The following is a 14,769-nucleotide window of genomic DNA, read 5'->3' on the forward strand; positions in this document are numbered from 1 at the left end:
TCAGAGTTTGACCACACAGAGCTCCCAGTGAGCTGTTTAATGCTCAGTTCAGTCGGCTGAAGAGTGAGAGCCAGTAAAGCCTCCAGGATCCAGGGACCTGCAAGCTGTCCCATTAACATTGTGTACTCAAGTAAAGCTGCTTGCTATGAGTACATGTCCATACCTGTCAGCAATGGGATTTCTCCCTTGGGCGTATCACCAGCCCTACCACTGTCCACATCGCCCTTACATTTAGACAGGGGTACACTCGGTCAGTTAAGTAAAAACAGCAATACCACACTAATAAAATACTCCATTACAAGTATAGGTACAGCACGCAAAATGTTACTCCAGAACAACACAGTGTATTTAATGTATTAAAAAAAAGTATTACACCACAGAATGGCCCTGTACTTCAATTTAGTATTTGGTGGAGGTGGAGCTCATTTTTCTACTTTGTGTACTGTTCAATAGTTTAAAGGAGAAATCTGTAATATATTAGTAATAACTCAGAAAATGACCATGATATGTCATCAGAGATCAAGGAAACATGTCAAGTTGAAATCTCCAAAATAACTGTTTTTGTTTGCTCCTTTTTCTAATCAATTAGAGTTCAAATTAAAGCCGAATGTTTGCGGAATGAGCGTGTCTGCTTGTGAGTCGTAAAAGATCATTAATAATCTTGTAGAAGGACTGCATGTAAGTAACGGTTAAATTGAGTAATATGTTAATGGAGTTTGGTAGGCAATGAACTCCAGCTCCAAGGTGTGTATTTTCACAGCAGATTTTTCCTTGTTTTCAGGATAACAGGCTTAACTTTACACTGACAGGCAACTGACAGTTATAAACAGTTGATCAACACACAGTGGAGGACACGTCCTCATTTTATTGTCTGTTTATGAAGTTGCACACGTCCTGCACTCCTCCAGAGCTCCTGCAGTCAACCCGAGCTTCCCTGAGTTTTGGGGAGGAGGGGATGGGAGGAAAATAGTTCCCTTCAACCATAGATAATATATTAAACAGGAGTTCAAATTATTTAATAACCAGTCTATGGCTCCACCTTGCTATTTGGGCACCTGGATTATGAAACTTTATCTGCTAAAAAGGCTGCGTCAACTGCAAATACTGACATTAAAACTGATGCACTGAGGCAATGAAGGCTTATTGCCTCTTTTTCATCCAAATGTGCTGCTTTACTGGGTTTGACCTGGTGCTGCAGCCCAGCACAGAGAAGTTTACACCTGCTTAAAGGTGTGTATTTATTAATGAAGTGCTCATATATAGTCGAGCAGCTGAACGATGGCTAAACATTTTACTTCCTATAAATTCTTCATAATAAGAGTCCCCTGTTATTTTGTTAACTAAAAGCATTTATTATGAAGCAGCAAAATCAGGAAATGTTGCGATTTCATCTGCAGTAATGTTGATGAAACTCCTCTGCAGCTGAAAGTGAACATGAAACACACATCTCAAAGTACAAACAGAAACACAGGAGAGAAACTAAAGGTCAAACCACAGAGATTCATTTACAATCAAAATGACTGAGAGCTGACACAGACACTTCTTTATCTCTGCTCTCCTGTACACAGCTGAGTCTCAGTGCTCATCACAAAAAAAAACCAGAATGACATGCAGGTCTGCTGGCAGTGGGAGAAGGGCCAATCATCTATTTTTAGCAGGTTTATCCATGCTTACAAATCTTGCATATCTGCACTAATTTTGATGTAAAAACTGCATCAGTAATGCCATGTAGTGTTTGAAGCACTGTTATTTTTTAAATCTTGTTGTGTAGATGTTTGAGATTACAGAGAAGAGAATCTGTGAACAAGATTTCAAAAGCTAATATAATGGGGCCAGCTTTAAAAGACTCCAGAGTGTCTGCTCTCCCTCCACTAGCAGTTGAGGGAGAGCAGACACCATCAGGTGAGTGTGATGCCTCCTCGAGTTCAGTATGTCACCATCCTGGTGTCCCTGCAGATTGTGGAGGAGCACTGCAGTGTGGAGCAGTCCCGTCGGGCCCAGGCTGAGCCCATCAGTTTGGACAGCTGCCTGAAGGCCTTCACCAGCGAAGAGGAGCTGGGTGAGGACGAGCTCTACTACTGCTCCAAGTGCAAGACGCACCGGCTGGCCACTAAGAAGCTGGACCTCTGGAGGCTGCCGCCCATTCTGGTCAGTGGATGACGTCTGATCTGTGTCAGACCTGAGCTCTGTCCTCACAGGGGACAGCTTGTTTGTGTGGTGTTTACTGTTTGCATAAAAAAAAAAAAAAGTTCAAGGACAGAGTATTTGTGACATGTGCGCTCTCCTTCAGATCGTCCACCTGAAGCGCTTCCAGTTTGTAAACGGCCGCTGGATCAAGTCTCAGAAGATTGTCAAGTTCCCACGGGAAAATTTTGACCCCAGCGCCTTCCTGGCTCCCAGAGACCTGGAGCAGCACTGCCTCCACTCCCGCAGTGAGAGCGAGGACCTGCTGAGGGTCGGAGAAGACAACTTGTCCTCTATTTCTGCCCCCGCCGGCTTCTGCAACCTCCCCAAAGGTACCACCCCCCCTCCAGCCGCTGTTAACTGATAAAACATCAGTTAGGTTCATGTTTAAGTTTGTTTAATTAATACAGACAAATAGTACACATAACACTTCCGACAATGTAAAGACATTACAATACATCTCAAAACATAAATAATAAATAAAATCAACATTGCCTGGAAATGACTCAGAAAAATATGAAATATCATAAAAATGCCAGAATACTCTGGAGTGAGGATTTAAGCTTGACATTTAGTTAGTCTAATGTGCAATTATCTTGTGCAATATACTATATCCATATTTTTCACTATTAAATCAGGCCGTGCAATTTTATTTTCATACTGTGAATTTTTGCTTCCTGTATTCTACTTGTGCAATCCAGAGCTTGTTTTTTCTCTGTGCAATTTATCCATTATTATTAATATTATTTATAGATTTTTCCTCATAGTGTATTGCTGCACATTATGTGTATATTTACAATGTGTGCAATTATCCTGCACAATTATCCATATATACTCATCCGTCTGTCCATGTATCTCCATATATCTGCTTATGTAAAAGGTGTATATAGCCTGTGTTGTGTTAATTATTATTATTATTATTATTATTATTATTATTATTATTATTATTATTTTAATATTTTTATTGTTTCCCCGGTGTGGAATCAATAGTCTGTTTTATCTTATCTTAGTTATTGCAGGCCACTCATGTACTGAGACTGTAAGCACATTTTAAAGAGATGTCTGCATTTCCGTTCGTGATGAGCGTGACCGCATGTGAAACCAAACAGACTGACGTATAATTTAGCAGAGCGGCTAATGACTGAGCTGCACAGGAAGTAACTTTAACCCTGTGGTTTCCCCACAGCCTCCCCTGCCTCCAGCAGGAAGTCAGCGCCCTCTCTCAGCCGGACCAGCAGCCCCTCCGGCAGCCCAAAGACTGGCAGCGGAGGCCGCAGGCCGGGCCGTCTACGCCTGCCCCAGCTGGGCAGCAGGCACCGCCTCTCCAACAGCAAGGAGAACCTGGACGGAGCTGCTAACCCTGAGGCCGAGCCACGGGATGGAGCGACGCAGGCGGATGCAGACGGGAACGCGGCGTCGGGAGAGGCGATGGTGTCAGAATCGTCGTGCAGCACCGAGGCGTCCAGCAGCCACTGCGACGTGGTGCTGGTGAACGGGGACAGCAACGGGCTGAGCTCAGACTGCAGCACAGAGAGCAGCATGGACCCCGACAACTCACTGCTGCAGCACAGAGACAACATGTGTCTGGACGCCATCTACAACCTCTATGCAATATCAGTAAGAAGTCACAGATAACAGGTAGCTCTGATTGGCTGTTTCTGCTTTGATACCAGGCTAAAATATTCTCTGCTTTATCTCCTCAGTGCCATTCAGGAATCCTGGGAGGAGGCCACTATGTGACATATGCCAAAAACCCCAATGAGAAGTGGTACTGTTACAATGACAGCAGCTGTAAGGTAAAACTCCTCATGTTCTGTCTCCACATTAACAGCACATTTTGCCATTGATGACCAGTGTTGGGCACGTTACTTTAAAAAAGTAATTAGTTATAGTTACTCACTACTTCTTCCAAAAAGTAACTGAGTTAGTAACTGAATTACTCTATAGTAAAAGTAACTAGTTACCAGGGAAAGTAACTATTTCCGTTACTTTAAAAAGAAGTTGTTGTATGTCAAAGAATTTGAAAAATGCTCTGCCATCATATCCCTCTGCATCTGTTTTGCGTGTGTGTGTGTTTGCCGCACGTGCTGTTCCGGTTTGTGTGTGAAAACACCGGCTCTGATTGGCTTACCATGACACATGACTCTAAACCTCAGCCAATCACAATCACTTCTATCGCATCTATCCAGGGGGTGCATTCAGGTAGCCTCGTCCCCCTCCTCCTCCTGTCAGCCTCAAAGCGTCTGCCGTCCTCAAGATGGAAGCAGCATTCTTGCTGGCTGACAGTGGGGGATGGGAACGAGGCTAGCATTCAGGTGTAGCAAACACAGAAACGTTAGCAAGCTTTGGAAAGCATTGTCTAATTGAATGAGCAGGGACAAACAGCCTGGAGTCATAAGAAGTACGTGCGCTATTCTCGAACCTGAACGCACCCCAAGTCTTGGATGACAAATAAACAGAGCAGAGTAGACTCGCTACGGCTGGTAGTTTCTTCAATTTATTCAGAGTAAGTAACGCACCGCTTTTGACCGTCAGTAACGGTAACGGCGTTGTAACGGCGGAAAAAATAATTAGTTAGATTACCCCGTTAGTGAAAAAATAACGCCATTACGTAACGGCGTTATTTATAACGGCGTTATTCCCAACACTGTTGATGACTGGCCTGATGTATAGTAGAGAGATTATTTGAAGTGGTAACTTCACTTCAAAACATCTGAACTATCCATTTAAATGTGCTTGTGATGTTTTGCAGATTTGTCTCAGGTATTGTAACAACACTCAGCAGGTTCATCAGCATGTTTCTTCACCTCACCCCCTGTGGTGTGTTACTTTTTAATGTTCTCCAGGAGGTGCATTCTGAGGAGATCGACACCGACTCAGCCTACATCCTCTTCTACGAGCAGCAGGGCGTCGAGTATTCCCAGTTCCTGCCAAAGATCGATGGCAAGAAGATGGCCGACACCAGTAGCATGGACGAAGACTTTGAGTCCGACTACAAGAAATACTGTGTCCTCCAGTGATGGCACGTCGTCTTCCATCAGCCAGCACTACACCTGCTCTCTGCTCCCCACCTTCCTCCCCCTTGCTGCTCTGAGCGGGAAGCCCCAGACGTTCAGATGGTTCTGAAGAATTCTCACAAACTGCTAATGACCAGAGTCCCACTGTGGTCTCTGTCTCGCGTCGCAGCACTTTCTACACTTGATCGCAAACATGGATTTAGTGCAAAGGTTTGCCAAGACAACAATGAAGCCGTGGTGAAAGCACTAAACTGGTGCACTTTGCTGAGCCCGACAAAACAACCCCCCCTCCCTCATCTTCTTCCCTTCCCCTCATGTGGACAACCCTCGCCATATCATACGTCAACATATACTTGCATACTTACGCATCTCTGAATGTATGCCAGTATGGCCAAGTTATGAAGTGATGTTGCTTTGTTACTGTGCATTTATCACTTGTGATGCCACAATGAAAAAAATGGTTATCATGTGATCTGTATGGCCTATTTCTACCAGTAAAGGAAAAATGTCCCCATGGTAAGTCATAAATATGAGATTAAAAACTTAAAATGAAAAATTGTGAGATGAAAACTCATACTTTGAGTTAAGAGTCATTATTTTTGATATTAAAAAAGTCAATTATAAGATTAAAAAGCTGATTATGAGATTAAAAGTCAAAAGTAGGAGGTGAAAGTCAAAATTAGAAGATAAAGGTGTCAAAACTGAGTAATTTTGAGATGAAAAAAGTTGGAATTATGAGACAAAAAGTCAAAACTAGGAGGTACATGTGATTAAAGTGAGTTGGTCATAATTTTGAGACAAAAATGCTAAACATCTCATAATTGTGACCTTTTTTAATCTCACAATTATAATAATTAGGACTTTTTTTCACATAATCATGACTTTTTGTCTCATAGTTAAGCTTTACCATGGGGATATTGTTTTTCTGTTGTTGGTGGAAATGTGCTTGCATAGATCTGAGCCTGTATATCACTGAATGAATTCCAGGTGTAAACGCACGGCCAATGATTGGATACAGTTTTAAATGCCAAGTGTTAACGGAGCCCAAGAGTTAAAGAACCTGTGTTTGTGTCATATTTGACACCACAGGCCAACAACCTGTTGAAATTTGGTATCTAGTGGATTGGATATTTTGACAAGCTTTTTAAAGAAAAATGGTTGTCTAAAGATTTTAGTGATAGTGTCACTAGGGAAAAACATAAGTCATATGCTACCTCATCGCTTCACGCAGTCTGTCAGCCAACTGTACCCTAAAAGTCTGTGACAGTATTAATAATAATAATTAAGATGCTTCCTTCCAGTGTAGGAGTCATGGTACACGCATTTCAGGAAAAAAAAAAAAAAACTCCCCCCTCCTTTAGAGGACACTCACACAGGTCCTGATGTGGACATGAAAACTGTGCTTCATCCCACAGCTGCCAAATGTCAGTGGTGATTTGTGCAATGTTGACCTGTGTGTTCCCACAACTTCTCCCAAACTCTAAAAGCTTCAGTGGTTTGTTTAGGACAGGTGCCATGATTTCAAAAGAGAGACGCTTAAAGAATAATATACAGTATATGTTTAATACTTTTTTCTTTTTCTTTTTTTGCGTTGTTTTATAAAAGATTTATTTTATTGTTGTGATGTTTCTTTTCTTAAGGCAGGCTTCAGGAGCCACTTCAGGTCAGGAATGGATATTTATCTCAAAGTGACGCCTAGAGGGGGTCAAGCTTTTCTCCACAGCACTGTCGCACCTTTCACCTGCTGCAGGTCTCAGTCGTCGGCATTCAGACTCATCTGTGATCTCATGTTCATGCTAAAACGCCCCAGTCAGAAGCCAGAAAACGTTGGGACGTTGGGGATATCACTGTGCTGTAGTTCCAAAATGATTTTACCTTTTTAACATAAAGAGCGACTTTAAAAAGTGCTCCACGGATTTAGCGTTGTACTTTTATAAGACTGTCAGACACATGATGGACGGTTGAAAAAAGCATCAAAATCAATGCAGCAGAACCAGAAATATCGTCTATTTTTTTTTTTCTTTTTTTTTTTTATTCCACGTGTACGTCTTTGTCAAAACCTGGTCACTTACATTACCCACAGTGCAACTCTGCAGCCATGGAATCACTGAAGGCAACTTATCAGACCTCGCACAGCTCCCTCTGCAGCGTCAGAAGGCTTTATACAGCTGGTTTCACGCCTGTCTCATGTGCTTTATTACACCTCAGACCACATCCGGCAGTGATGTCACAGTGTCCTGGAGTACACCTGTACATCATCACTGCAGCAAGGTGACAAGTGAAACCATTCAAAGTCAGTAAAGTGAGTGTTAAGTTGCTCTTTAAAGGCCACTTGTGACGCATGTCATGAGCGCTCACGTGCGCCGTGAGCTTGATTTTTCAAGATGGCCCCCTGCGAAATATCTGTGGAAGCTTCAGTAACACTTGATTTTACGGGTCTTAAACCAGCCAACGTGGGCAGACCCCTCAGGGTCCCAGACTCTTGTGGGCACCACAGCAAATTTGTTTGATATTATGGACCAGTACACTGTCAAACAAGACAACTGCATCAAAACCTAGTTTTAATGCTTTTATTATATCACTTGATGTTGTACTTTAATAGTGCATTTTCCTAAATAAATGTTTAATTCGTATACTAAAAACTATCTTGCGAAGCACTGCACCCAGTGGGTGGGGGCCCATTTTTGCCCTGGGGCCCTCAGATGAGTTCATCTGTTGCCTCCCATAGACCAAGTCGTTTCCTAAATGGAAGTTAGATGCTATAGAAGACCTTTTCCACCAATGTGGTGACAGAAGAAAAGTTCCTGTGAGTCTTTATAATGAGAAATGTTTTCCAAATAACAAGTTAGTGCCTGAAAATAGGGACTAAATCATTATTTTGAGAAAGATTCTCATGATAATGACATTCATCACATTAGTAGAAAAGGTCCATAAAGTCATTCTAAGAATTCTGCAATTCGTTGCCAGTTACAGGACAAATGGAGGCAGTGTTCAACTGGAACAGCTCCAGTTTATTGTTATTTAAGATGTATAGAGAATAAAGTTTCCAATATTGAACTGATAATTAATATGTAATTTAAATTTGGGTTGTTTTAAGGAAATTCCTCGGAATCAACAAATTTCCAACCTGTGGAATACAGTGTTACCAAAACTTCCCACGACTGGACCCTCTGATACCAGCCGGTTTACTGTTGTGTTGAGTGCTGCAGTGTCTGAACTGTAAAAATCTGGACCCACCACTCAGATGATCGATTGTTTTCTGTGTGTGGACTCTACGTATTGATCTGATGTAAATCTAAATTCTGTTCTTCATTTGATCTGAAGGGTTTGGCTACTTGATGTGACTGTTGAGGTTCGTTTGAAAATCGACAAACTGCTGCGGCGGAGCTTAAGCGTCTGGCGTGTAGCAGCGTGTGTGGAGCTCCCCCTCACCCCCCCCACCTCCCCTGCGCAGGGCTCGGTCTAATCACTGTGAACAGACAGCCGACGGTTCCCCTACTCTTGTCTCCTCGATCGCGGGACATGAATCTGTGCTCGCCCCGTTTTAGCTGCTGTATTTTTGAGGAGTCGTCGTGGATGTATCGAGAGATATCTGACGCTGAATGAGAGTTTATTTTCCTTTGCAGAGTACGTTTGTTGAACAAATGGAAATGCACAGATGAGTGATATTTATGTTTGCTTGCTCAGCTCTGTTTTTCCTCCACCCTCCTGCCTTTTGCACCGAGCTGTCCGTTTTGTGTCCGTGTTCCAAACGTCATCACGTGGCTCAAAGGGAAAAAAATTTCCAAAGGCTTTGTCCCGAGAACGCAGTTTGTAATATTCGCTTCATTTAACGGTGCAATAGCTGTCAACTTTTTTTGATTTTTTTTGGCTGTGAATGTTCCCTCAAATGACTACATGTGTGATGCTAAGCTAACCACACCTGTAGCTTTAACTGTATTAGCAAAACTACAATTTAAAGTCTGGGTTAATTTCAGCACAATTTTCAAGATTTTGTGCCCAAAAAGAACTGAGCTTTGATGCTGAAATTGGGCAAACACCGATCCTGTGAACCACATGGACGATATCTTAAGCCCCTCCCCCTCACCGGAAGCCCCACCCACTTGACCCCATACCTTTCCCCAGAAGAATAGTTCGGAGTGTCGGCAGGCAGTGCAATCTACTACTGAGCTGTCTGTCAGTGTCTGTAGCCTCTTTTTATTTAAGTTTGGATCTGAACCAGAGTTGTTAATTTAAAGAACTTTTTTTGTAACGTGTTTGTTGAAAGAAAGTGACATTGCACTGACATGAAAACATGTACATAAAAAATGTGTTTTGTAAATAAGCCAATGAAAACTATGTATTTGAATATGAACTGTACAAAATACTGTACTTGTAGTTGTATATGGAGTGATACCGTTGATCTGTAACAAAATACCCAAGCAACAAATTAAATTCTGCAGAGGAAATGACAACACCAGGCTGACACGTGTTTTTATTTGTACTCCGAGGAACGCAGAGCCTTTTAAAGGTCGGTCGGTGTCGATGCTGTCGGTGTGGCTCTAATGAAGGTCAGTCCACATAAAATATTTTAACTTTGGTGCAAAAGTTCATTTCATCAGTTGCTTGACTATAAACTGCAACAATTATGAATCAATTCGTAAATTAATCGCCAGCTGTTTTCATAATCAGTTAACATGAAGTAATTTCTTTAAATTCAGAATATTTCTTAAATGTGAAAGTTTTCTGGTTTCATTGCTCCTCTGACAGTAAACCAAATATCTTTGGGCTATGGACAAAAGAAGACAGAGAATTTCAACTTTTTATTATAAAAAATAACTCAAAATAATTAATCAATTGATTAATCTGTAGTGGTATATTTTTGTCATGACATCCATCCAGCATATGTCATTCAATACTGCTGCAGTGTTTTGTTTGGTGTTTTCCAGAGTGGTTGTAATGAAGGGTTTGACAGCAGTATTTATCACCTAGGTCACCTATGTGCTTTCCCAGCATCCAGGCTCACGTTCAGGCCAGTTCTCTTATCTGTTGAAATAATAAATCTTTTTGTCTTTTAATTATTTTTTTTTTTTAAAACACAAGAATAAATCATGCGAATCTAAGGGAAGCAGCAATTTGGTAGAATATGAATGACATTAAGGACTAATAAGACAATATTTGATATATAAATATGTTTGAATGTAAGCCAAAATGTTAAAAATGGGAGGAGCCTCCAAACTGGTATATAATAGGGCACAGTGTTTCCCAACCCTGGTCCTCAGGGCCCGCTGTCCTGCATGTTTTAGATGTTTCTCTGCTCCAACACACCTGATTCGCATGATCAGCTCATCATCAAGCCTCTGTAGAAGCCTGACGACAACCTGATCATGTGATTCCCAGGATTGGGAAACAATAGGGTGTTTTGAACCTCTTTCTTCAGTCTAACCCGGGTTTGACTCATGTTTGTTGATTTTTCTAGATAGAGAGATCAATAAACTTTGTATGGCAGAACTTGTTGCTCCTCCAGTGATTCTTCCAGACTCTTCCTGATTTTTCCTGATGCTTCTAATGATCGTTTGAACTTTGACAGAAGAGTAATAATAGTGTTTTTTTATTAAGGAAGTTCAGGTGTTGTGGCTTTAAGCCCAGACTTCACTGGCCTATTTTTCTGAGACTTTTTGTCACAACAAATCCTGTCATGATCTTGTCACGTTTGGTTCTATTTTTCAGATCCGCGGTGTAGTGATTATTTTCTCCCATTTTCTCCATTCCAGTCCAGTCCAACATGATGTCTTTGAATGTCTTCTTTTGTCCACAACTCAAAGATATTCAGTAAAGAAACCAGAAAATATTCACACTTAAGAAGCTGAAATCTGAGAAATTTGATTTTATTAAAAAACCTACTCAAAACCTTTGATTATCAAAGTAGATGCAGATTAATTTAATAGTGGATTAATAATAGATTAATTATTTCAGCTCCAGCTGTTTTATGTTTGTTGTTTGGTTTATTAGTTTGTCCAGCTGTTCCTTCCTTTGTTATGCGCAATTGCTGTGTTTGGAGCTATTTTTCAACTGCCAAGACTGTGACAGAATTAATGAATCGATTAATTGAGAAAAATTATCGTTGCAGCTCCACTACCAGCTGACCAGTAACATCCAATCACATTTAAGCAGGTGTACAGCAAAGTTATCAAAGTTAGCACGATGTTGGAGCAGGTAGCTCTGTGAAACATCATTAAACTCGTGCATTTCTATGATTGTCATTTTTACTACATTTGTCTGATATTTTTAAAAAGCTGTGGTCATTTTCACTATTTTACCACTGCTGAGCATCAACTTCAACTTTATCATGATCTCAGAGGGCAGTTGTTTGCTGGCCAAGAGCAACACAGCAAGAGACAGCACAAAAGATAAAAGGTATAATCTGCAACATTTTCCTAAAAAAAAAAAGCAAAAAAAAAGAACAATGTAAAGATGCATATAAAAATAGCACCACAGTTTGGAGGGTTATTTTAAAGATGTATTCCGATATCCACTGATCAGGCATAACATTATGAGCACTGACAGGTGAAGTGAATAACACTGATTATCTCTTCATCATGGCACCTGTTAGTGGGTGAGATATATAAGGCAGCAAGTGAACATTTTGTCCTCAAAGTTGATGAGTTAGAAGCAGGAAAACTGGACAAGCGTAAGGATTTGACTGAGTTTGTGAAGGCTAGACGACTGGGTCAGAGCATCTCCAAAACTGCAGCTGTTGTGGGGTGTTCCTGGTCTGCAGTGGTCAGTGTCTATCAAAAGTGGTCCAAGGAAGGAACAGTGGTGAACCAGCGACAGGGTTGTGGACAGCCAAGGCTCATTGATACATGTGGGGAGTGAAGGCTGGTCCGTGTTGTCTGATCCAACAGACAAGCTGCTGTTGCTCAAATTGCTGAAGAAGTTAATGCTGGTTCTGACAGAAAGGTGTCAGAATACACAGTGCATCTCAGTTTGTTGTGTATGGAGCTGCATAGCTGCAGACCAGTCAGGGTGTCCATGCTGACTCCTGTGCACCACTGAAAGCACCAACAATGGACATGTGAGCATCAGAACTGGACCACAGAGCAATGGAAGAAGGTGGTCTGGTCTGATGAATCATTTCTTTTACATCATGTGGATGGCTGGGTGTGTGTGTGTCGCTTACCTGGGGAACACATGGCACCAGGATGCACTATGGGAAGAAGGCAAGCCGGCGGAGGCAGTGTGATGCTTTGGACAGTGTTCTGCTGGGAAACCTTGGGTCCTGCCATCCATGTGGATGTTACTTTGACACGTACCACCTAACTAAGCATTGTTGCAGACCATGTACACCCTTTCATGGAAACAGTATTCCCTGAAGGCTGTGGCCTCTTTCAGCACCGTGCCACAAAACAAAAATGGTTCAGGAATGGTTTGAGGAGCACAACAACGAGTTTGATGTGTTGACTTGGCCTCCAAATTCCCCAGATTTCAATCCAATCGATCATCTGTGGGATGTGCTGGACAAACAAGTCTGATCCATGGAGGCTCCACCTCACAACTTACAGAACTTAAAGGATCTGCTGCTAACATCTTGTTGCCAGATACCACAGCACACCTTCAAGGGTCTAGTGGAGTCCATGCCTCGACGGGTCAGGACTGTTTTGGCAGCAAAAGGGGGATCAATGTCATAATGTTATGTCTGATCGGTGTGAGTACCAATTAAAGTACCAAGTAAAGTACTCCATGTCTCACAATATTAAAGTAATGTAACTTGATTACTTTCCACTACTTTTGGATTACCTCTGCATAAAATATAGTGAAATTGTTTAGCCTAATATAGAGTTTTTAGTTTTATAGTTTTTGGTTTTAATTAATCGATTAGTTGTTTGATCAACATTTTTCACCATTTTCTAAACCAATGTCCAAGATGACGTCCTAAAATGTCTCGTTTTGTCCACAACTCAGAAATATTCATTTACTGTCAGACAGAAGTAAAGAAACCAGAAAATATTCACATAAATGATGCTAAAATCATAACATTTTGACTTTTTTCATTTAAAAAATGAATAATCAATGAATAAATCTGGAAAAATAGCTCAAAACATGTGGTCCGTGTGCTCCACGTCTGCTTTTCAAGTGACAAGATTGTGACAGGATTCATTAATTTATGAATTGAGAAAAGGCTTGACAGATTAATCAATCAATGAAAATAAATGTAAATTGCAGCCCTGCTGTAGAGAGGGGTGTATTTCTTTGGTGGTTTAAATATCAACAATCTTTAGCCAGAATCATTCATCCCACCTTTAACACGCCTCTGATTGACAGGCTAAACTCAGATAGTGAACATGTCAAACATTGTTACTGCTGAACACCAACATGTTAATATTATAATCACGAGCATGTTTCCACATTAAGAGCATTTAACTCAAAGCTCTGTTGTGGCTTTACAGAGCTGTAAGCACAGCAGCAGACTTTAAAATAACTTGACCCGTCATCCTCCTTCCTTTGTTGTGAAGCATCGTGTACTGTGGCTGCAGTGAGCCTGCAGATGAAGGAGTTAACCACATGCAGGGTCTCTGCACAAACTTCCCCCAAGTAAAGTCTGCAGCAGATATTTCTATCCCACGCACCATGAGACGGGGCTTTTCTTCTTCTGCTCTTATCTAATCCTGACTGACATGTTCACACGTTTTAGGCCTCCAAGCGACTTACAAGAATTCGTCCCCAGAGGCTGATGATGGCTCTTATAACCAGTACAAGAATATCTGTTGGCGGATGGTCCGGATGCTGCAGGCACCTCTGATTTCAACTCACCAATCAGCTGTCGCGCTCAACTTTACATCACCAACTGTAGTCAGTTCTTTTACTCAACTACTGGACTCTGAACAGAAACTGTGAACCAGAGGCAAATATTGTGTTTTATTTCATCAGCCTATATTTATGTGACATCTTAGGCTACAGATCAACATTTTACAATTCTATGAATATGTAAATCATAAATGTAATGCATTGTTACACAGTTAATTAAACTATAGAAGCCTAATCCTGCCAGTGATGAAACAAAAAGAGTCTGTATTTCATTGTAATGAGAAACTTTCTTGAAATAATCATTTTATATCTCAGAATAGTGACTTCACTGTTTTTAAATACCAAGCCATTATTTTGATATTTTAAAATAGTGACTTAGTATTTTTCTAATAATAACTTGGTGTTTCAAGATGATGAGTATTTTAACATAAGTTTATATCTCAAAATAGTGACACCGTATTTCAAAATAATGGCTTAATATTTCAAAATTATGGTTTAGTGTTTCAAAATAGATAGTGACTTAGTATTTCAAAATAATGTCTTGGTATTTCAAAATAGTGACTTAGTATCTCAAGATAATGACTTAGTATTTTTATAATAATGACTTTGAGTAACTGTGTCACTGTGAGGATTTTAAAATAATCACTTTTTTCCCTAAAATAATGACGTAGAATTTCAAAATAGTGGCTTAGTTTTGGTGAATTTTTGTCTCAAAATAATGAGAAACTTTCTCATTAAAACAACTTACAGGATCTTCTTTTTCCTCACACTGGATAATGGG

The 14,769-nt window shown here is 40.8% G+C and overlaps 1 protein-coding gene across 1 annotated transcript in view; it reads left to right on the plus strand.

Annotated features, from left to right (window-relative positions):
* usp32 (ubiquitin specific peptidase 32) overlaps positions 1-5,782 on the plus strand; it is a 102,367-nt gene extending 96,585 nt beyond the window's left edge. The window contains exons 30-34 of the mRNA XM_084716810.1: positions 1,957-2,148; positions 2,291-2,516; positions 3,371-3,801; positions 3,888-3,980; positions 5,031-5,782. Of these exons, the coding sequence (XP_084572936.1) occupies positions 1,957-2,148; positions 2,291-2,516; positions 3,371-3,801; positions 3,888-3,980; positions 5,031-5,204 (1,116 nt within the window). The 3' untranslated portion in view covers positions 5,205-5,782. The remainder of the gene's footprint in view (positions 1-1,956; positions 2,149-2,290; positions 2,517-3,370; positions 3,802-3,887; positions 3,981-5,030) is intronic.
* The last annotated feature ends 8,987 nt before the right edge of the window (positions 5,783-14,769 follow it).

Source organism: Lutjanus erythropterus, chromosome 4, assembly GCF_056507025.1.
Source record: "Lutjanus erythropterus isolate fLutEry1 chromosome 4, fLutEry1.hap2, whole genome shotgun sequence".
NCBI lineage: Eukaryota > Metazoa > Chordata > Actinopteri > Lutjaniformes > Lutjanidae > Lutjanus > Lutjanus erythropterus.